Raw genomic sequence first — 24,415 nt, 5'->3', positions numbered from 1 at the left:
GGTATATAAAACCGCATGTGCCCCAAGTGATGAAGGGTCCTCTTCATCATACTTTTCAGACCCCCGAGTATAATGATTGGCGGCCCGGGAGAGATAAGTAACATAAAAAACACTGTTACTTACCTCTCCACGATCCTGCCAGGCCTCCTTCCTTGTTGTCTGGCGTCTCTGACGTCACATGAACCCGGCCTGCGTCCCAGGTCATGTGACATCCGACGTCATTGCAGAAGGACGGCAGTGGAGGCCGACAGCGTAGGAGCCAGGGACAGGTATGAAACAGTAGTTGTTTTATGTTTTTATTCCCCCGGGTCTCCGATTATTATACTCTGGGGTCTGAAAAGACCCCAGAGTATAATAATTGTTTATGCGTGTCCACAGTGGGACATAATACTGTGTGCAGGGGCCACTATGGGGACATAATACTGTGTGCAGGGGCCACTATTGGGGACAATACTGTGTGCAGGGGCCACTATGGGGACATAATACTGTGTGCAGGGGCCACTATTGGGGACAATATTGTTTGCAGGGGCCACTATGGGGGATAATACTGGGTGCAGGAGCCACTATGGTGGATAATACTTTGTGCAGGGGCCACTATGGGGGATAATACTGTGTGCAGGGGCCACTATGGGGGATAATACTGTGTGCAGGGGCCACTATGGGGGATAATACTGGGTGCAGGGGCCACTATGGAGGATAATACTGGGTGCAGGAGCCACTATGGTGGATAATACTTTGTGCAGGGGCCACTATGGGGGATAATACTGTGTGCAGGGGCCACTATGGGGGATAATACTGTGTGCAGGGGCCACTATGGGGGATAATAGAACGCGCAGGAATGCGTAGGAGGGGGTCGGTCGAGGTCTTCGGCGTCGGTCGGGGGGGGGCGAGTCAAAAGTTTGCCACGGGGCCCCGCCATTCCTAGTTACGCCACTGCACCTAGGATATCTACTTGTAGTAATAATACACTAATAGTTATATACATACACAGAAAGTTTCTGGTCATTCTTGGCTATGTGTTGGTAGGAAAAAGAGAGACCAAGAGCTTCAAGTGACTTAATATGTCCCTCTGAGACCTCCCTAAATGCACATAAAACACCCCTCTAGATTATATTGGAAGACAGACTTGCTCAGCTGCTTCATCCACCTGGTTTGTGGCAGCTCCTTGTATTGAGGACCGTTCAAATACAAACAAATAGATAGATGAATGGATGGATGGATGGACGGATAGATAGATAGATAGATAGATAGATAGATAGATAGATAGATAGATAGATAGATAGATAGATAAAAAAAAATAGAAAATGGCTGCTACTCAATGAGATAGAAAAGTTTATTTTCTTAAATACTAATAATGCATATTACAGAATAGTAGTGCTATGAATGTTGTGACATCTCAGCAATGCAAATCAGAAAACTATAAAATCTCTAAACGCTCGTGCACATATCCATATTTATCTTCAGTTACTTTGATTTTTTTTTCATTCATAGAACTCTGATACATCAAAGTCTATGGGCAATGCACTAATTTTTTTAATGGATGTCCTATGCTTATCCTGCATATCCTATGCTTGCCTTCAATGAAAACATTAAAAAACTATTAAAAACGGCTGAAACTGGGCAAAACCTAGATGTTATAAACCTGACACGACAAGGGCAAGATGGACATTTTAAAAAGAGATACCGGTATGAGGTAAAAAATAAGGACAGAACACTGAAGCTAAAAACAAGTGTATATTAATATATGATAATATGACAAACCATTTGATATATTGCAAAACCCTGAGAACGGAGTATTGGCCAGGTTTTGACCAGAGATACTTCGGAGCCCTCTCTTACTTTTACATCATTCTGCTGATTATATTTGAAGGTGAAGTCCATTAAGTTGAATACTGGACTTATATTGTCTATATGCAGATATACTGCATATGGATTCCAAGGAGGAACTAGCAGAAATTTTATCAAAATAGATCAAAATCATTACAAAATAGGAGAAAAGTACTTTCTGACTTCCACTGCCCTGACCAATCATGGCATCTGACTGAAGGTGTTATAGCACACCAGAACCAGGCACGGCGCCGTTCATTGTGTATTGACTATGCCAGGTTTACAGATTAATAGGACTGAGCTACAATACCATCCCTGACCACTACATACTGTATGGAATAGTGTCTTGTTCTGGTCCCTTCAAAGAGCTGACCTATGGCTAAAATTACTTTGACATTTTAATATTTTCAAGGATCCTTGAAGTAATTCTACTTGTCATTGTTGATCTGATAATGGCTGTATCTGTTGATGCCATATGTAATATTGTGTACTCGTGCTTTGATCCAGCCATCCATGAGTAAATGCATTGAAGCGCAGTGATATCACCATGAGGTAGAATAAGACTTCCCTTTTCTCTCTTATGTTATACAGTAAACCTTTACTTTCCCTGTTATCTGCTCCCTCCTGTTTCATGTCCATGATCCCTTGCACATGAGAGTGATAAGCACTGCGACGCCATAATGCATCTCTGGATCTACATAATCCCCCAGTTTACGATGTTCTGGATAAAATATTACCACCGAGGACCCTACTTATAATCCGGTGTCTAAATCAGAGGCTGCTCCAGGTCTCAACGTTATTGGATAGTCAGCTTGTAAAAAAGTTACCACATGCATAACATACTGTATTGTCAAAATAAGTAAAAAATCATAGATTGATTATAAAAAGCAGCTATGTTATCCACTTCCTTATCCTAGTACTATATGACGGATGTTATTCAGCAGGTTTAAGTGGATGTATTTGTCCAGGAGACTGTTCGTGATTCCTGTCACGGACATGACCAGTAGAAGGATCAGTGCCATCTTGCTCACCGAGAATCCATTTAGCCTAGTGGAAAAGGACAAAATTAGAATCCACTTTATCTGATAACTGGACATATATTGCAAAATCACAACCAGGTAGAACTGTCCGTACAATTATATTACATCTTATAGTAAAGTCAACAAATGTAAAGGAAACCGCATGCACATTATACTGTCCTATGCCTGATAGGGAAATAAAAGTTGAGTGTTCCATAAGACGATGTAACAGAACACATCTACACATTGATCATTGTTTATGAGGGTACAAACCCCTTTCTCACTTGGTTCTCCATACAGAGGGCCCATGCGGGTTTTATTGGATGTGATCATCACTCATACAGGGATTATATTATATATTATATAATATACAGGGATTATATTATATATATATTATATTATATGCTGAGGAGTGGTCTCTTTATTACGGTGAACTCTAAATTGTTTATCTCTTTTTAATGTTATTTTATCTCTTTGATGTGCTGCTTTTTGTTTATTTTGGGTACACTCTTACCCAATTTTAGACATTGACAATAATAATCTCCACTTTTTTTTTATTTTTATAAAATCTCACTAGAGGATAAACCATGAGAATATGCAAAAAAAAAAAAAAAAAAAGGGGGGTTACGTTTTTTAAGACTTTTATTTATTTTTAATTTTAAAAAATTTCCCCAAAAAATGTTTAAAATAAAAATTTAAAAAATGGTAATTTTCTGGTGACATATTCCATTTAACCACAAGGGCAAAGGTGGGTAAAAGAAGGAGAGGGAAAACTGGAAAGAAAAGGAGGGGGGGATCTGTCTGAAACCAGTGGTAAAGGACAGTCATAAGAAGTGTAAAGTCAGGTTCAAACGGGATTTTTTGGACTGGATTTTGATGTGGAATCCGCCTCAGAATCCGGCTCAAAAAAACCATTGATTTCTATTGGGAGCCATTCACTTGCTTTTTCCGCATGCGGTTTCTTCCTGCTTGCGGTAAAAGAAGCGAGCTGCCCTTTGGCTGAATTTACACTGGGCTTTTGGACCGGATTTTGACACGGGAAGTTGCCTCAGAATCCGGTCCAAAAAACTCCTTCTGCGGCTAGCGGCTGTCACAGCATTCCGACAGTCACGGCATTCTGCTCCGGATTAGGCCCAAATGAAAGGGCGGGAAGGAATGTCGCACCGCAGACGTCCATGGCTGAATCAGTGAGAAGAAAGGGCAGCTCACTTCTTTTTTCTGCGATCGGGAAGAAACCGCTCGCAGAAAAAGCAAGTGAACGGCTCCCAATGGAAATCAATGGGTTTTTTGAGCTGGATTCTGAGGCGGATTACGTGTCAAAATCCAGTCCAAAAAACCCTGTGTGAACCCAGCCTTTCTTGCTGCAGATTACGTCCACAGAGCGATGCTCCCTCCCGACTAGGCTCATTCATTTGGGCCTAATCCAGAGTGGAATGCCGCGACAGTCGCGCTATCCGCGTGAGTTTTTTGGGCTGGATTCAGAGGCGGCTTCCTGCGGCAAAATCCGGTCCAAAAAATCCTGTGTGAATTCAGCTTAAGTACTGTTTTACGTTTTACTTTTTGCTACAGTAAGAGGCCCCTGGCTGTAATGCAAAGGCCTCAGACTCCTTCGATCTTGTTTGGAGGAGTTCCGATACCTACATGAGCGAGCTCTCTCCATCCAACATACTTTAGATGCTGCAGTTGCTGTTTGACCATGGCATCTAAATACTTAAACGCAGATGATTGTGGTATCCAAAGGGTTAAATGCCTGCTTCTGACAGTGCGGGAGACCCCATACCACAAGTGACATAAAAAGTCAGCTGCGCCTGCATAAGTCCCATTAGAGACCAACATAGATAATGTAGCCGCTGTTACAAAGAAATATAAATGTTGTATATGAGTAGGTTAGTTTGGTTGATTTCCTTCCCTCTGAGTTCTGTAAATGTATAGATTTATTTTCTATGCCTTTCTGGGTGGGTGGGTTCTTCCTGGCGTAATGTAAAAGCTGTGCAGTTTGCGCTAACCATTTAATTACATGTACGCCATTTCCATTTCACCAAATAAGAAACTGAAGCTAAACATCCTTCTCCATTAGGTTTCTTTTTTTTATATAAAATAAATTTAAAAAATTTTAAAACAGTAGCAAACTTCACTTTTCTGGCTACTTGAAATCAAAAACATGACAGAACTTAAAATGGATTTTCACATTTTATAGTAATCTTGTTTATAGGCCCATCTGGATTGAAATCTATGTCCTTTTTTGTAATGGTTGCCACATGTCTGTTTTGAGGGCACATGGATTTCAATGTTTCTATTCACATGTCTGTTGTTTTATCTGACTGTTCTCACGATCACACAGACCCAATAGAAATCAATGGATCCACTCAGAACGGATGTAAAAAGGATTGATCTCCATGTTAGGTCTTAAAAACAGATCAGTGGCTTGGGTCAAAAAAGAAAGAGCAATGGAATGCATCCATTTTTTTTCAGTGATATTCGGAAGGACATTCACAATGGTGTACCTACCTTTGTCGCCGCCTGAGGCGGACAACAGAAAGCTGCCCTCCCGGGAGGAGGGGGCGGGGCAAAGGGGGTGTGGCAGAGTGGAGTTAGCAGGCAGAGAGCAGGCAGGGAGAGGACCTGCTCTCTGCCTGAATGTGAGGGGTGGCCGCTGGAGCAATCCTCCCCAATCCACCGCTTGGTGACGCTAAGCCATTCCAGAACAGCTTGTCCTGGACTGGCTTAGTTAAGCAAAAATGCTGCCCTCCCTGTGGCCCTGGCATAGTGCCGCCTGAAGCGGTCGCTTCAGATCGCCTCATGGGAGGTGCGGCGCTGGACATTCATCTTAAAGATGGAGTACTATCTACACCATGTGGATGCTCCTGGGCACCATCAATCAAGATCAGACTTGAGTCTATGTAACAAGGGAGGAAAGCCTGTTTGGTGTAGGGCTGAAAGGTAGAAGAGGACCATCAGAACGGAAACATCTCAGAAGGCTCTTGTGACCACATTCTATGGTCACACTGAGAGCCTCTGATTTTTGTAGATAAATTTTGTAATTGTACCAGACATTATAGGTGGAGAGCTCAGAGAGAAGGACAGACAGAGAGGGGTTTGAAGCTTTTTAACTCCAGAAATGTCGCATAAAGAGATTTAAAAGCATGTTGTCTGTCTGCAGTCACCAATAAAGGGATCTTAATCCATAATGTTATATGTACCCAATAAAAAGTAAGCTCCTCAGCTCTCTCTAGCGGCAATTGCTGGTGGACAGCTTAGTATCTTTGTAATCTATGTATATGCAGGGATATGGAGTTCCTAATCTCAAATCAGCAATGACTTAGAAATGACTTACTGAATGAATCCAACTTACCTGCCTTTAACGGATTGAATATAACCAAAGAAGTAGAGGTGACGTCCATAGATGTATACTAAGCCAAACAACGAGGCAAGTTCTGAAACAAAAATTATATGTTCATCATATATAAGCCATGTATAGGCAGCTTTAACCCCTTCCCGCCGATGGCATTTTTTGATTTTCGTTTTTCGTTTTTGACTCCCCTCCTTCTAAACCCCATAACTTTTTTATTTCTCCGCTCCCAGAGCCATATGAGGTCTTAATTTTTGCGGGACAAATTTTTCTTCATGATGCTACCATTAATTTTTCTATATAATGTACTGGGAAGCAGGAAAAAAAATTCAGAATGGGGTGGATTTGAAGAAAAAATGCATTTCTGCGACTTTCTTACGGGCTTTGGTTTTACGGTGTTCACTGTGCAGCCAAAATGACATGTCCCCTATATTCTGTGTTTCGGTACGGTTCCAGGGATACCAAATTTATATGGTTTTATTTACATTTTGACCCCTAAAAAAATTCCAAAACTGTGTTAAAAAATTTTTTTTCTAAAAGTTGCCATATTCCGACGGCCGTAACTTTTTTATACGTAAGGGTACGGGGATGCATAGGGCGTCTTTTTTTGCGGGGTCGGGTGTACTTTTTAGTTCTACCATTTTCGGGAAATGTTATTGCTTTGATCACTTTTTATTCAAATTTTTATCTGAATCAAAACAGTGAAAAAACGGCAGTTTGGTACTTTCGACTATTTTTCCCACTACGGTGTTTATCGAACAGTAAAAATATTTTTATAGATTTGTAGAGCGGGCGATTTCGGACGTGGGGATACCTAACATGTATATATTTCACAGTTTTTAACTACTTTTATATGTGTTCTAGGGAAAGGGGGGTGATTTGAACTTTTAATTCTTTTTATATTTTTTTATATTTTTATTAACTTTTTTTTTTATTTTTTTTTTGCATTTATTAGACCCCCTAGGGGTGTTGCACCCCAGGGGGTCTGATCACTAATGCAATGCATTACAATGCTAATGCATTGCAATATATTGCAAAAAAGCATCCTTTCTTTTGCAGGCTGCATAGACCAGCCTGCAAAAGAGAGGATTTGCAGTCAAGCCTGGGAGCCTGTACAAGGCTCACGGCTGTCATGGCAACGGGGGGTCGGCCCTGGAGCATGCTCCAGGAGCCGGAGATCCCGGCCAAAATGGCGGCGCCCATGCTTAAAGCAGTAGACACCCGGCGGCTATGGCCCGACATGCGCCGTACTATTACGGCGCATGTCGGGAAGGGGTTAAAAAGACCAGTAATAATCTTTTTAATTCTCAGATAATAAGAAGGCATGTTTAACTAATACATACAATACTTGGGTTTGTAGGGGTAGTCTAAATGTTCTTATCAACTTTCTGACTAAAATATTAAAGGGGTTTTCCCATCTCAGTGTTCCAGCAGTCTGCCTGCAGTCTCTTCTTCTCTCTCACAACCCCTGAGAAGGATCACAATACTTATGCAGATCAGATAATAAGTAGATGCTTATAGAGAATGGACTCAGTGTTATCTGTGTGTTTACATAGAGAGATAACAAACTGAGCTTTATCAGCAAACTGCAGTTATGTGAACGGATAAGTTCATATAGCAGACAAACAAAGCAGCATTTGTAAAGCAATATATTTAGAAAAAGTCTTCAATTTACATAAGCTACCAGTATAGATAGGATCCTTGAGATGGGCCAATCCTGTTAAGTCTTCTCTTGTTTTCAAAAATTCAAGCCTTTCCCAAGCAGACCCCCCCAGGTGTGAATAATGCAGTTGTGAACCTAGCATTATTGGGTTTTATCAATAATTTAGATTTTACTTCGCTATTCTGTAAGACATTACCTTGGTTTAAGAACCAGCCTGCAGTCCATAGATCGACCAAAAACAATGCATAGAATTCAATACAGTTCTGTCTGCAAAAGAAGAGATTGTTACTAAATTGTACAATATGTTGATATCTTTGTCATCATTGTCATCTAAATATATCCCCTCATCACAGCACTGTTGTACAATATCTGATCCCAGGTTTATACAATAAAGGATTACTGTGCCATACACTGTATAAACAAGTGACAGGCAATGCAAAGTAAAACATTATCTATACAGTAGTTATTCACAAGGCTTCTCCACTTATTCACTTCCAATAAATTACAGTATAAGAACAGGACACAGCTGTATTCCCATCTCAGTATTCATATATATTTCCTCAACTCCTCTACAAGTCAATGGAGAGAGACATACTTGTGCAAACAGGGGGAGCCACATTCTGCAGATCAGGGGTAACCTCTCGTTCACATCTGCATTGGTATTCCGTTCGGGCGAGTCTGCATGGGGGCCCCCTTGAACGGAGTACCAAATGCATTTGCAAGTGGTGTGCCAGTGAAAGCACACGGACCCCATAGACTATAATGGGGTCCGTGTGCTTGCCACGAGATCACCTCAGGGAGCATGTGGAGAGGAAAGTACTTCACAATCTACTTTCCTCTCCGCAGTCGTGCGGAGATCTCGCGACTGCACACCACTTGCAAATGTGTTCGATACTCCGTTCGGGGGTTCCCCATGTGGAGTCCCCAAACGGATTACCAAACGCAGATGTGAACGAGGGGTAAGAATGCTTTGGCATTCCAGCTGTTGTGAAACTACAACTCCCAACATACCTACTTACTTTGATGATTTTTGGAGTGATGGAAGTGGAACCCACATTTATTAGGTATTCTCTGTCCTATGCAGCCATAAATACTGAGATGGTAATATCACTTTAGACACAAAATTTTGCAAATTGCATGCCAGTAGATCTCATGCAACTACACCAGTGTCACAAGAGTCTAAACCATATAACAGTTACCGCTAGATTAAGAGACATATCAGTCATATCATTTTTATTTTAACATCTTCCTGATCCTGCCATTATTAAATTTAATTTTTTTCTTCCTGCCTTTCAAGAACTGCCATTTGTTTTACTCTGACTGTATGAAAAATTGTTTTTTTATATGACAAGTTGTTTTTTCTAATGGCGCCATTCAATGCACAGGTGTGAAACACAAGGCCTTGTATTTTGTGGCTGTAGGCCTAGAGCCAATTTAATGGTGTAGCTGCATTGTGCCAGTTTGTTCCGTACTTCCAGCTAATTTTTATATATAATCTATCCTCAAATATATCATCAATAAGAGACAAGTGAATCCCTACTGACCAGCTGTATGAAGGGGCCATGGCGCATGTTTATGTCATTACAGCCTTGTCACATAGGTGTTTATAGGATGAGGCTGTAGTTACATTACATGGCCGCTATGAGATGAATGACACTATGTAAACAGAGAAGGGGTCACAGCGCTTACACAGGTACCATGGTCCATCCAAACAGCTGATCCTGGGGTCCTGGGTGTCTGAGCAACCCTCATTTTTTTATTGATGAACTGGAAAACCTTTTAATTAGGAAACACCTGGGGTATTATTAATATTGGACACTATTTAAAGGAGATACACAGTGAAGTTATTAATTTAAAGATGCACTTGGGGGTATTATACATTATGAGGGGGGGGGGTGTATATTATGGGGGGGGGGGGTGCAGGTGAAAACAATGTGGGTCAGGTGCCTGGAAAAGAAAGAAGCCAAAGATGTCTGTGCTGCAAACTTTACAGAGATTGGAAGAAATGTTCATGGCAGTCCAGATGGAAGAGACGGGGAATGCGAACGATTAGTCAGAGACGTCTCCTATAAGTCTCTAAATGTTACTGGACTGTATTTATCTAAATCTATAGACTCCTGTGTAGAGTCGATATCTATCACTATACGGTCACCGGTATACTGATAATATCTTGCACGTGTTTGCCCCCCTTTGCTGAACCCCTACCTACACCTCTGGTCATGACTTTTTTAGTTATAGTTTCCTGTGAGTTCCACAAACTGGTTATTGAGTCTGCGTTAAATGTTTTACTTATATAACATTTATCACAGATTGTGGATTGTTCTTCATTCTTTATCATTTGTTTTGTCTATGACATCAGACCATGAAAAAACTGTTTTTATTATTGCAATTCCATGGTTTTAGTTCAGCAATAGGTAATGTAACCTGGTTACTGTGTGGATCTATTATAATCAGTGTTTGGTTTAATGTTGATACTTCTATTGTTCTTATGGAGGCAAAATAATGCTTTACCTGTGCTGAAAAGGCCCCATACTCACAATTGTTATTGCAGCACAGACTGATGAAGCTTGTCTGAACAGAACTCCCGGCATCATCTAGCTTTCCATAGAAAAATATAACATAACTGTTACGCAGAGTTCCATCCAGAGTTCCAGTGCTGTTGTTTTTTTGTTTTTTTTTTAAATAAAAATAAATAACACCTGTATGGCTCAGGGCTCGTTCACATCTGCGCCCGGCACTCCGTTCTGCAGGATTCTGTTTCCTGCACAAAACTGGGCAGGAGACGGAAACCTGCCGGCATCTTTTCAAACCCATTCATTTGAATGGGTTTGAAAAGTGTCCGGCCGTGAGCGCCGGTGAGCATTTTTTTAAAACCGGTCACAGAATCGGACATGCAGTACTCTTTGTCCGGTTTTAAAAAAAAATTGTTTCGCTGCGGGGAGCTCAAAACGCTCACCAGCGCTCACGGCCGAACTCGGCATGATAGGTTTCCGTCTTCTGCATGCAGAAGACGGAAACCTGATTAACGGAGTCCAGACGCTGGTGTGAACCTAGCGTTAGATGTTTTCTTTCTTTTTCTTTTCTTTTTTTTTTTTTTTTCTTTTTTGGAGCATTTGTGGGTATTTTTATTTTTGATGGGTTTTTGTGCCCACTCTATGAGGGGTTTTTTGTTTTTGTGGTCAGGCATTTTTTTCTGTAATAATTTCTATACAAAACCATAAAAAAGTAAGGGACAAGAAGATAAATGCAATGTAGGAAAGACTTGTCATATTTTTTTATTTTTATACTTATAGGGATTGTGCAAGAATGGATGGAAGTGGGTGAAAAAGAAAAAAAGGCATACTCACCTGTCTCTGGTGCTCCATTGTCTGCTCCTGGTCCCCTTCTTGTCATATGCTGGGGCAGTTTCTGGTAAAGAACTGGTGATGAATGTGAGTGACATCACTGGTTCCTCCGCAGAGACCACTGAGGGCACTCATTGTAACAGAAAGGGGACCCGAAGCAGAAAATAATTTTTTTTCTCATTTGCATACACCCCTGCGGCCTTACAACTTGCTTAAAATCCTAGGTAAAATATGCAAATCTATTCTCCAGGATGTAATTAGGAGAACAGTGCCTCTGTTTGCTGCCCAAAAGGAACAGATTCCCAGCTTTTGGAATAGAAATACTAGTTTGGCAATAATCCCCGCATTATGTTATTGGGCTCAATAAACGAGTCATGCTTAATGTTAAAGGGGCTACCCCTAGAGGGCAGCAAACAGAGGCACTGTTCTCCTAATTACATCCTGGAGAATAGATTTGCATATTTTACCCATAATCCCCAGCGGAGCAGAAATGGCTTGTAAGTCTCCGTACGCCTGTGTAGGTGCACACTCTCCCTAATGAGTATGATTATCCCCTGATCTTAAAATCCTGGACAACCCTTTAAGAAATCTAACTTTCCCAATCTGATAAATCAGGAGACTTTTTCTAGAATAAAAGCAGATAAAACGTAATGATAAGTAACCTTAAGCACAGTACACTCCCTATATACTATCTATTCCTATTACTTACTGTGCTCTGAAGGTTCTCTCAAACTCTGGGTGACCAGTAACAGCTGGAGGGATCACCTTGTGCTTTATTCTGGCTTTACCTACCAGTTGTGCAAAATATGCTGTAATAAAACAAAAATTAATAAAGATTAATGTTTTATACTATATTATCTAATGGTTTATTGTCCATTGTCTGCTTACAATAAATCAAATAGTCACATATCACGTTGATCATATGTCATCTAGAGTAAGAGGGAAGGGACGCAATGCTATGTAGGTGCTTTATGTCTACCGTATGAATACTGTGTACTTGTTGTGTACTGTATAAATACTGTTTTCTCGCTGTATACTGTATGAATACCGTTTGTACTATATATTAGCACACTATTTTTGCTGCGTTTCACTTTGGGCCATAATATATTCTTTACAATGTGTGGCATGCAGATTGATCACATATAGAATTATATATGCTGTTTATTCATTTCATATGCATAGATAGACACATTAGACATATATATTTATTTCTAATAACTTTTTATTGAGATGGCTTAAAAACAAGTCAGGAACATATCACATAAACAAGTATCTTGTATATAAGCAAGTGCCTAATTTTAAGATATGAAGGGGTTGAAAGACATATCTACAGTATTTAAATGTGCAGATAGATGGATGTAGACATTTGCAAGAAATTTTAACTCAATAGTTTTCAATAGTTCATGGCATTTGTTGTATGTGTGGGAGCTGCTCATTGGCAGATCAGATGATCCTGTCTACTGTTGGTCTGCTCTGGGTTCCGGAAGCCCGTTCACCATGTGTGTGCCCGTACATGACCATTGCTCCTTGTATTAACTACTGTAAGTTAGAATGGCCTAAGTAACAGGCCAATTTCTCTCAGTCCAATGATGAGCTCCCTTTCAATGTCTGACATCCTATCTGTGTACGTTGTTATTTTTTTTGGGGGGGGGTTAAGTATGTCTGGTTATCTCCAAAATGGCAGGTCTTGTTATCTATTCATTGTATGCAGCTCCTTGTACCTACCAAAAGTGGTTCAAGGAAAAAAACTGGTGAACTAGTGACAGGATTATGGGCAGTATAACCAATAGCTCAGAATATCCACCAGCTTAACCTCACTACACGTGCAGATATGAGACTAACAGAAACTTATTGTTTTCAGCATATAATAATAACCAGTGTTTTAATATCCCTGAGATAAATGACATAGAAGGTCTACAAGGTCTTTTGTGGTAAGATCTGTGTGATTGTATAGATAACGTCTGGAATTTACATGCCCAAATGACTGACCGTCTTGTTCACTGACATGGCTGTTTTGCGTGTTTTTATTAGATACAATTGAGTAATAGTAAAGGAATATATAATATATAAACACAACTCCGTAATCTGGTATTATTAAGTACGAGGGCTTCGGGATTCGGACTGCTCAACGGCTACTTAACATAAAAAGTATTGGAAGATGGGGTGAGGGAAGCCACTATAAGGGATACTTCCATGGACAGATGCTTTTTCTTATGCTCTTTATTAACACCACATGTGGAGTATTACATGACAAAAAGACCAAAAAAACATTTCTAGTACTTTGTTCTTTATTAAAATTGCAACCACTTTCAAGGCAAAATTGCCGCAAGGCTGAATGTAATATTTAGTATTGTTATAGTTTTCACTCTGATTTTGTTGTTACTTTAAGTCATGTCTAATATACAGAAGCAGTACATATAACTACACTGTGGACCCTTGCAATAGGTTTTACTGTTTCTTATGATAGCTTTTCGCTATGTACATTAGGAGTGTCAAGTTTAACTTTGTAAGGCCTCTGATAAAAATTTGAATAAAACGTGATCAAAGTAATAGCAATTCCCCAAAATGGTATAACTAAAAGTACATCTGGCTCCACAAAAAAGATGCCCTGTGTTATGGGGTTTGGAAGGTGAAAAGTCAGAAATGAAAAATCAAAAAATGCCCCTGGTGGGAAGGAGCTAAATGTTCAGGTCAAATTTACAATGTCTCTTCTTCTTTCTTTTTTTGCATGAGATATATTTGTTTATGACACTCTTCCTTTCCATATGACGCTGCTATTCTTCTCAACAACAATCAAATATATTTATTATTCATGTGTCTTTTGTTTTAGTTTTTCCACTGTAGACAGGTTTTGGTGCTTTATATAATGTGTATTATTATAATGTGTTAGATTATGGTAACAGCAGTTACGGTAGATACATACAACTCATCATCAGCCGACATAACCTGTGCTGTGTGGTGGTTATTTAGCAAAAATAGTGCTGGAAAGCCCTATCTTTACACTATTACTGACCACCATAATGTTAGCTGTGTCCTAGCCACAAAGGCACCACAATTGTGGTTTTACAAGTCGTGCTATAACATTTTGTCTCTAGGTGGTTTGGACATTATTTTATAATTTCATTTACATTTAGGAAGTTATGCAGACTGGCAGATTCAGTTAAATGGCCATATTTTACAGATTAAACCCATCCGTGTGAAGCCAGCCTTATCCTATACTTATTCATGGATAATATATTGTACATATTACTACTGGTAACTTTCCACCCCCTTAGCTCTTTGTTCTTTCAACTATAGAAGTAGCATCAAACTTGGATAGGGTCAAGACACTTTAATTCCAGGCTTAGGGTGCATGCACACTACGTAACGCCGGGCGTGTATGAGAGCCGTACACGCCGGCGTTACAGCAGGGCTACTGAACACTTCCCATTCACTTCAATGGGAGCGCTCGTAAACGCCGCTGTTACGAGCGCTCCCATTGAAGTGAATGGGAAGTGTTCGGCAGTCTGCTGTAACGCCGGCGTGTACGGCTCTCATACACGCCCGGCGTTATGTAGTGTGCATGCACCCTTAGGGTGCATTCACACTGAGTAAACGCTAGCTTATTCTGAACGTAATACACGTTCAGAATAAGCGGCGTCTAAAGCAGCTCCATTCATTTCTATGGGAGCGGGGATACGAGCGCTCCCCATAGAAATGAATGGGCTGCTTCTTTCACTCCGAGCAGTCCCATTGAAGTGAATGGGGAGTGCCGGCGTGTACGCTCCGGCATGAGCAGAGCTTGCCGTATACGCCAGCACTCCCCATTCACTTCAATGGGACTGCACGGAGTGAAAGAAGCAGCCCATTCATTTCTATGGGGAGCTCTCGTATCCCCGCTCCCATAGAAATGAATGGAGCTGCTTTAGACGCCGCTTATTCTGAACGTGTTTTACGTTCAGAATAAGCTAGCGTTTACTCAGTGTGAATTCACCCTTAGACAGATTCACATCTGCGCATGAGTTTCCGTTCGGAGAGTTTGCTTTGCGGACCCCCGGAACGGAAACCTAATCCACATAAAAAGCAGAACCTGCAGAAACCTGCAGACACCTGCGGAGAGAAAAGTGCAGCTTGCACTTATACTCTACAAACATTAATTTATGACACCTTCCTTGTGTTTTATAACAAAGTTTACTTGAATATATCACAAAGTAGTGAGCGGTGCCAAAATGTCGGATCAGGTTGAGTAGTGAAACTTAAAATGAGAAGGAATGTAAGACTTTACCATGCATACCGAGAAATCTTATCTAACACTTAGTAGTTATAATTACTTCTCTGCCTTTCTAAGTAGGTCTACTTATTCTCAAAATGCAATGTGCACATTTTTTTTCCTAAATATGTATCTGTACATACATATAAATGTATGGTATTTTCAGCAGTCACAGATTAAATGTAGATTTGGGTGTGGTTCAGTTTTTTCTGTTGAAAGCTCTGCAGCTGAGGGACACTGACTATAAAATAGCCTTAGGCCTCATTCACATCTGCATCGGTAATCCGTTCGACGGAGTCCGCATGGGGACCCCCCGAACGGAATACTGAATGCATTGGCAAGCGGTGTGCAGTGAAAGCACACAGACCCAATAGACTATAATGATACAGAGAGCTCCAGAACTGCCTGATCTCTACAGTAATGAACTAATAGTGTAATGTCATGTCATTACTGTAGAGTACAGGCTGTTCTGGAGCTCTCTGTATCATAACTGACTATTATGCAGTGACTTCTATGTACACGGCCAAGTTCATTCTAGATACTACAGTCCACACATTGATCGTTTTCCATTGACAGGACTCGATTGTTTGCAAGGTCCCCATGTGGTTAACAGCTCACTGACTACTTTGCATAAAATTGTAAGTTTAGTACAATTGCAATTGGGGCATTTGGGAGATCACTGCATCATAACTGACTATAATGCTTTGAGTTCTATTGACACAGCTGAGTTCAGACTGGGAAATATGGCCCACACATGTACCTTTTACCTGGACGGGACACGGTTGCGTGCATGGCCACTAATGGGTGACAGTGTACCAGTACCTACAGCACCATCCAGTGCCTTGGTATATATCAGACACCAATTCATTTCAGTTGTGTATTATTTCTGGCCTATGCCAATAACTATATACAGTACAATAATATTAATTGCTGTTTCACTAACACAGAATTGAAAGCCAAGGGGCTGGAGGCAGCTGGATGGGGAACCAGTGTGGTGCTGGCACAGACAGGAGGCATTGGTCTAATGTTTGGATGAAAGCGGAACCTGGCTGATGCATTCAGGACGGATTATAGATTGCTCCAAGTAAGTAAAGAGTTACAATAATAGTGGGTGAAAGAAAGGTTTGAGTCAAACATAACCCTAAGGCTGCAGGCATGCTGCCTAGGAGTTATAGACGCACCACAAACTGAAATGGAAATGTTGAGTTTAAGCAAGTTTATAGATTGCACAAACACATAAGGGAGAATTATTTTTTCTCTATGCCAAAATCTCATCCCACACGTTGTGACTTTTTAAACACAATTTTTGCCAAGTATTTGGTGCAAATGACTTTTACTTTATACTTAATCTCTTCCGAACAGGGGGAATTGGGGGTTGTGAGCAAGGCCACTGACCCTGGCAAATTTATCATAATTTCCAATATTTATTTTTTGCATAAATGGTAATTGAACTGTACACTAGCTACAATCTGGTCTAGATTTCACAGACACAGGGATCACAGAAGAATCTACTTAATTTATAACAAGGCAGATAAGAAGACCATTGAAGATATTGTCAGGGAGGTTTCTGTAGAGTGTAAGGAGTTGAGAAGTTGTCAGAGAAATAGAAGAATAGCAAAGAAAAGTCCAATCGTTGAGAAGTTTTGAGATCAAGGAGAAAATAGAGCTGGGTTTGTTAGCAGCGCAGGAAGGGTCAAGAGATGATTCTTCAGTACCGGAGAAAAGAGAAGTAAAATATTTTGGGTAGGAGGGCAGTGGCAGCAGGAGAGAGGGGCGTGAGGAGGTGTCAAGCGATTGGGGGTCAGTATTTCCTCAGTGCTAGCCAGAGGTATAAAGTGAACTGACCCCCAGTGCAAAATATGTAAGAGGGCCCTCACCATGTGCTGTCTATAATACTGGTGTCTTCTTATGTTGTAGAGATGCCTTTGGACCCCTTCAGGCTCCAGGGGCAGTAAAGATGGCTACCTCTGAACCTCCTATAGTTACACCTCTGGTGCTATCTGCTTGGCTACTTTTTAAATCAACTGTATTAGGGCAGTGATTTGTGACTACAGTTGAGCTACAATATCTACATGTAACGTGAGATAGTATAAGAAACGTATATATCTTTCATCATTGGTTCAGGCTGCTGTCTTCTACATGCAATTCTGCCAAAGTCACAGCTAATAATAATTGGGCTTTGATGACAACATCTATCGCTATGTCATGGATGCCACAATGAGAAGACAACAATATTTCATGGTCACTGTACATCCTGCCTTGTGTTAATTTTCATTGTTTGTATTTCAATTGGTGTACACTTATTACTTATTTAGATTTAGAAGAAACCAGACTATATTACTTGCCAGAATTGATGGTATATACAGGAAGAAGTTAGGTGCTATTTCTTTGTTACAAATTTAGGTGCAAATCGTATGATTAGGAAGGAAACACAGACATGATAGTGCACATCTAGTGTTGTCTATATGAAATATATGTGCACAAGACTATAAGGCAGGCAATAAGGTCAGTGTTCCTATTTTTTAATATAAAACTCCCATTCTACTGTCCCCCACAGAGTTAAGTTAAAATTCCAGCAGTGCACCAAAGCTGTTGGGGAGAAGTTATAAGTGATAGAATTTGTCTTTATATATAACATACAGTCCTATGAAAAAGTTTGGGCACCCCTATTAATCTTAATCATTTTTAGTTCTAAATATTTTGGTATTTGCAACAGCCATTTCAGTTTGATATATCTAATAACTGATGGACACAGTAATATTTCAGGATTGAAATGAGGTTTATTGTACTAACAGAAAATGTGCAATATGCATTAAACCAAAATTTGACCGGTGCAAAAGTATGGGCACCTCAACAGAAAAGTGACATTAATATTTAGTACATCCTCCTTTTGCAAAGATAACAGCCTCTAGTCGCTTCCTGTAGCTTTTAATCAGTTCCTGGATCCTGGATAAAGGTATTTTGGACAAACAATTCAAGTTCAGTTAAGTTAGATGGTCGCCGAGCATGGACAGCCCGCTTCAAATCATCCCACAGATGTTCAATGATATTCAGGTCTGGGGACTGGGATGGCCATTCCAGAACATTGTAATTGTTCCTCTGCATGAATGCCTGAGGATTTGGAGCGGTGTTTTGGATCATTGTCTTGCTGAAATATCCATCCCCGGCGTAACTTCAACTTCGTCACTGATTCTTGAACATTATTCTCAAGAATCTGCTGATACTGAGTGGAATCCATGCGACTCTCAACTTTAACAAGATTCCCGATGCCGGCATTGGCCACACAGCCCCAAAGCATGATGGAACCTCCACCAAATTTTACAGTGGGTAGCATGTGTTTTTCTTGGAATGCTGTTTCTTTTTGGTCGCCATGCATAACGCCTTTTTTTATAACCAAACAACTCAATTTTTGTTTCCAAAATGAAGCTGCCTTGTCCAAATGTGCTTTTTCATACCTCAGGCAACTCTATTTGTGGCGTACGTGCAGAAATGGCTTCTTTCTCATCACTCTCCCATACAGCTTCTATTTGTGCAAAGTGCGCTGTATAGTTGACCGATGCACAGTGACACCATCTGCAGCAAGATGATGCTGCAGCTCTTTGGAGGTGGTCTGTGGACTGTCCTTGACTGTTCTCACCATTCTTCTTCTCTGCCTTTCTGATATTTTTCTTGGCCTGCCACTTCTGGGCTTAACAAGAACTGTCCCTGTGGTCTTCCATTTCCTTACTATGTTCCTCACAGTGGAAACTGACGGGTTAAATCTCTGAGACAACGTTTTGTATCCTTCCCCTGAACAACTATGTTGAACAATCTTTGTTTTCAGATCATTTGAGAGTTGTTTTAAGTAGCCTATGATGCCACTCTTCAGAGGAGATTCAAATAGGAGAACAACTTGCAATTGGCCACCTTAAATACCTTTTCTCATGATTGGATAGATCTGGCTATGAAGTTCAAAGCTCAGTGAGGTTACAAAAACAATTTTGTGCTTCAGTAAGTCAGTAAAAAGTAGTTAGGAGTATTCAAATCAATAAAATGATAAGGGTGCCCATATTTTTGCACCGGTCAAATTTTGGTTTAATGCATGTTGCACATTTTCTGTTAGTACAATAAACCTCATTTCACTCCTGAAATATTACTGTGTCCATCAGTTATTAGATATATCAAATTGAAATGGCTGCTGCAAACACCAAAATATTTAGAACTAAAAATGATTAAGATTAATAGGGGTGCCCAAACTTTTTCATAGGACTGTAAATGCATGCCTGGATCCACCAGAATGTTAACATATAGGCTAAGGCTCCATGTAGCAGGCCACAACAAAAAAGTGCTATGGGAAAAAACATGGTTTCCTCTGGTGGTTTCAATTATACCTATAGGGAAACCGAGAGCATTTCCGTAGGTATAATTGATTAGAATAGCTCCCACTATTCAGGAACTGTAAAATGGCTTTTTTTTTTTCCACAGTCAAGCCACAGCATTTACGCCACATGGGGCCCTGGCTTTAGGCTGAAGACCCATGAGGAGTACACCGTGGCACTTTATAGTCCTTGCAAAGTGTATGGGATTTTAGCGGTTTTTCTATAGGTATAATTGAAGCAGATTGTCCGCAGAGGAAAACTCTATTTCTGCTGCAGTTTTCCTGCAACGCTTTTTTCTCTGCATCCCGCTATGTAGGTTCCCGGCCTTAAAGGGATACTTCCATCTGGGCAATCATATCTACACGGATTTTCAGGGTTCAAAATATGGCTGAGGAATCCATCTGCTTGCTTATTGTCTAATAGTGCCAAGCAGCAATGGTACATGGTATTGCAGCTTCATCCCACTGGGCTGGCCACAGCTTTTACCTATCGCATCAAAAATGAGGAAATCCAAAGTAAAAATCAACAGCTTAAATTGACATGCTGCAGATTAAAATCTCACCACACTGGTCAATTTGCACTGAAAATTTTTAGAGGAGCGTGTGGATGAGATTTGGTTAAAGTGTACTTACAATTTTTGGGCAAACTTCTAACTCAATAGTGCACATAATAAAAGTGAACTGTTTAATATATTTTTATATTGGCACTTCTCTCTGAAGGAAATGGGAAGGGCAGACAGGGAATTACATAATATCCTATTCCTACCCAACAGTTTCCTATATCCATTAGATTTTCAGCAACTCCCATTAAAACTATTGACACCTGCTAACATAAATCAAATATGTATGGCTAGGTTTAAGTGGGGTCCATGTGGCACGTGCTCCCATTGACCAAGTCCATATGTACTCACCGACTGCAATGTACAGTAGCCGCAATACAAACGAGATTTGAAGCACACCTAAACTTTTATGATAAATTTCATGAATCAGTAGTAAATTTTGCAATATTTCACTAATGAAAAATACTTCCGTCTGCTTTTGTTTTCCTATTCCCAATTTTCCAGCACTTATCACTATTTCTGAATACACTCACACACACAATCCGTACTGAGCTGTCTGTACGTGGATGGCACTGCACACAATAGAGTAGTGACTCACTATACATTCAGTCGCCATGAAGTGGCTAGTGAGCTTATACACCTTGATCAAAATGTATACTAAGACCCTCATGTTCATTTTATAGATTTTGCTGAGAAGCACAAGATCAATATATTATACTGGGATGTGCAGTCTTTGTCTTTTTTTTTCTAAAATGTGGGTTTCCTTACAGAGTTACAGCTTCAGCACTTGAAAGGGGCTTTCGGATTTATGGAAGTTATCCCCTATCAACAGGATAGGAGTTAACTTACTCAGATCCCCAGCAACGTGAAAAATAGGGGATTTTTGTCCCCATTCTGAGAGGAACATAGTCACACAATGCACGCACCTCTCCACTCATTAGAATGGGAGTGACCACCACGTGACCATATAAGCAATTAAATCATTCCCTTTGCTGCTAATGTACATTGTAGCACATTAGCAGTCATCTAAATAACTGCAAATTTGTCCCGAGTGACCCCAACCTAAAGCAAGCCATACACATCTGATTTATGTTTGCAGGGGCCATCAATTTTAATGGCATTGTTGATAATCTAGGAGACTGTTGGGTAAGAATAGGATATGATGTATTTTTCCTGTCTAATATTTCTGTTTCCTCCATAGATTAGTGGTGCCAAAGGTGTTCTGCTTACCATCTGTTCTATTAGAATAGCATGTCTATTCTCTAAATCATGAGAATTATTGTGTGCCCATGCCCACATGCTAAAACATGGATTTAATCATCTCTTTTCCTGTACTCTGAACAGGATGCTCCTGTCATCATGTAAAGAGGTCCCGGGATGTAAGAATGCGTCCATGGACATCCTCTGTATGCTTATTTGTAAATATGGATGCACTATATATCCATATATTCATTTATTCTATTTCAGGTAACAATAATGCATTTTGCTTCTGAGCTAAAGCCCCACAAAGTGAAACGCAAAAAAACGCCGTGGAAAAAAACGTAGCGGAAAAACGCATCACATTTTTTTCCGCTGAATTTTCCATTGCATTTTTGCTTAGTTTTTATCTGCAGATTTTCTTCCCTTATTAAACCTTTAGAGAAAATGCCAGCTTTGCAGCTCTGCTTTTGCAACATGGGGCTTTAGCCTTAGGCCTGGTTCACATCTGCATTCAGTATTCTGTTCAGGGAGTCCATTTGGAGACCCCCCGAACAGAATACCAAACGCATTGACAAGTGGTGAGGAATGAAAGCACACGGACCCCATAGATTATAATGGAGTCCGTGTCTTTTCCGCTCAGTCTTCACACGAGTCATGCAGAGACAAAAGTACTTCATGAACTACTTTTCTCTCTGTGCGGAAAACACATGGACCCCATTTTAGTCTATGGGGTCGTGTGCTTTCATAAGCTCATCGCTTGTCTTCCCGAACGGAATACCGAACGCAGAAGTAAACCAGGCCTTAGTGACCCGCTAAAGCTTTATACTATGTATATACTCTCATTAAAGATAATATGCTTATGTTATCATTTGTTACTTTGTCAAATCAAGTCAGTAAAAGGACTTTGAGTTAGAGGAAGACACATGATACATGATACTTAGTGTGACAAAGGTATTATAGTATATGATATAGATACCAGAACTTACTGTAAGCAATATGACTTTAAGTCAATCAGAAAGTGTATTCTTAGGCTAAGGCTCCACACAGCAAGCCATAGCTGATAAAGAGCAGCGATAAATGCATTACGTTTTTTCTGCAGCGTTTTTCACAGCGTTTCTATAGGTTTAATTCACGTGCTGTGATTTGAAAAAATGATTACATTTTGAAATCGCAGCATTTCCATTGTAGATTTCATTCTATAATGTGTGTTAGGGATACGCCAGAATCCCATCTACTTTGCAGGGACTGTAACACACTGCGGTTTTCCAATGTGGGGCCCTGGCCTTACTCTTCTTAAAAAAAAAAAATAGATTTCAGCATTCCTCTTGAGATGGTAGTCATGATGTTCTTATGTAAAAGTGGTTCCACCCAAAGTAATTTCCAATATTTTGTGTCCACAACAGATGTCCCTTTCCTTACACCATAAAAGAGTTTCAGAACTTTTCGGGAAAACATTCTGGTCATACTTTAGAACCAATAGAATGAAATTTTAGGGTATTTTTAATTTTCTTTGATGCTGTGTTTATACTTGGATACAAGTTACATTCATATAGCATAAATATGTAACATTAGTGAACATCGAAATAAAATCTGCCCATATAAACTGGGAATGACCCTATTACCTACAGGATATCCCTTTTTTTTAACATTTATTAGATAGCGGTCCACCAGGATCTAAAAGGATTTAGCAGGCAATGTGTTGATCATTAAAATAAGCTTATAATGCAGAACATCCAGTGGGATCAATAATCTCCGTTTTTTCATCATCTCATCTGCTCTAAAACCTTTGTGACCTGCTGCCCCAAAGCCTGGAATCGGTTCTTCATTACTAGAGGTATATGAAGAATCTGTTCCCTGTAACAATTACCTGTACATGCAGACATGATACTGACAAACTGTAGGATAGTTCACAACCTCAGACATATAGTACTGAACTTACCTTGCTGGCAGGCGGATAACACAGAGACAGCTGCAAGAAGGACTATGTCAGAAGCCATGTTATAGGAGAGTAAGAATGAGGTAGAATGCAAGGGGGAGCAGACTCTCAGCAATCTAAGGCCCACCCACCACTTCCGTACTATACATTAACTCATTGTCTGCTAGTATGCACTGTATGTTGTAGGTGCTATATAGTTCCTTGAAGAGACAGCGATAAAATAAAAATGTATAATTCTCCCATTTGTGAAAAATAAACTATGGAATGGTTGAATTATGAAAATCTATAGGAATATTTTCATTTGATTCTGAATACGGAAAGTTTAATTTTTGTTCTGTGGGAATTGCTAAGACTATAATAGTGATTTTAGTGATTCCAATAAGAGACATTAATGTTATCCTTATATTAGGGAAGCTAGGTTCACATCTTTCAGTGGATCCAAACGACAGAGACACGGACCATTAAAATAGTGGTGACTGGCAGACACCATAGACTATAATGGGGAGAGAAAAGTCCTCTGTGCAGGATTTTTCTCTCCGACGATTTTCAGCCGTTTCTATGGTAGAGTCTTGGTACAGATGTGAACCTGGCCTTAGGGCCCCTTCACACGGAGTCGCGCCGTGTATTCTGTCCATTTTACACGTGTAAAAATACACGTGTAAAATGTACCACTGGGCCAACCACTGCGGCCTCATCTCACAGCAGATTGTGGGAGTGTCACGTGTTAGACCTCCACTGTTCTGATGCTGATGATTTATTCACGAGAAACCCTTTTAAACCTGGTGTGAAAGAGTAACTTGTTAGGGTAGATTTACAAAAAGCAGATTGGTTACAAACTAGAGCTATCCTATTTATTCGGTATACAGAAATCCATGCACATACTACAGAAACGACTGTATTCAGAGGCACAG

General features: G+C 40.2%; 1 protein-coding gene across 1 annotated transcript; it reads right to left on the bottom strand.

Moving 5' to 3' along the window:
- Positions 1-1,409: 1,409 nt before the first annotated feature.
- Positions 1,410-23,569, bottom strand: LOC142183029 (microsomal glutathione S-transferase 2-like). The gene is made up of 5 exons (XM_075257909.1): positions 23,508-23,569; positions 11,912-12,011; positions 8,055-8,125; positions 6,199-6,280; positions 1,410-2,874 (listed from the first exon to the last, which is right to left on the bottom strand). Exons 1-5 carry the CDS (start codon positions 23,563-23,565, stop codon positions 2,736-2,738), a joined length of 450 nt encoding a protein of 149 aa, XP_075114010.1. The 5' UTR covers positions 23,566-23,569; the 3' UTR covers positions 1,410-2,735.
- Between the last annotated feature and the right edge of the window lie 846 nt (positions 23,570-24,415).

Source organism: Leptodactylus fuscus, chromosome 1, assembly GCF_031893055.1.
Source record: "Leptodactylus fuscus isolate aLepFus1 chromosome 1, aLepFus1.hap2, whole genome shotgun sequence".
Lineage (NCBI taxonomy): Eukaryota > Metazoa > Chordata > Amphibia > Anura > Leptodactylidae > Leptodactylus > Leptodactylus fuscus.
The sequence above is the reverse complement of the archived record's forward strand: the minus strand, read 5'-3'. Positions and strand labels throughout refer to the sequence as shown.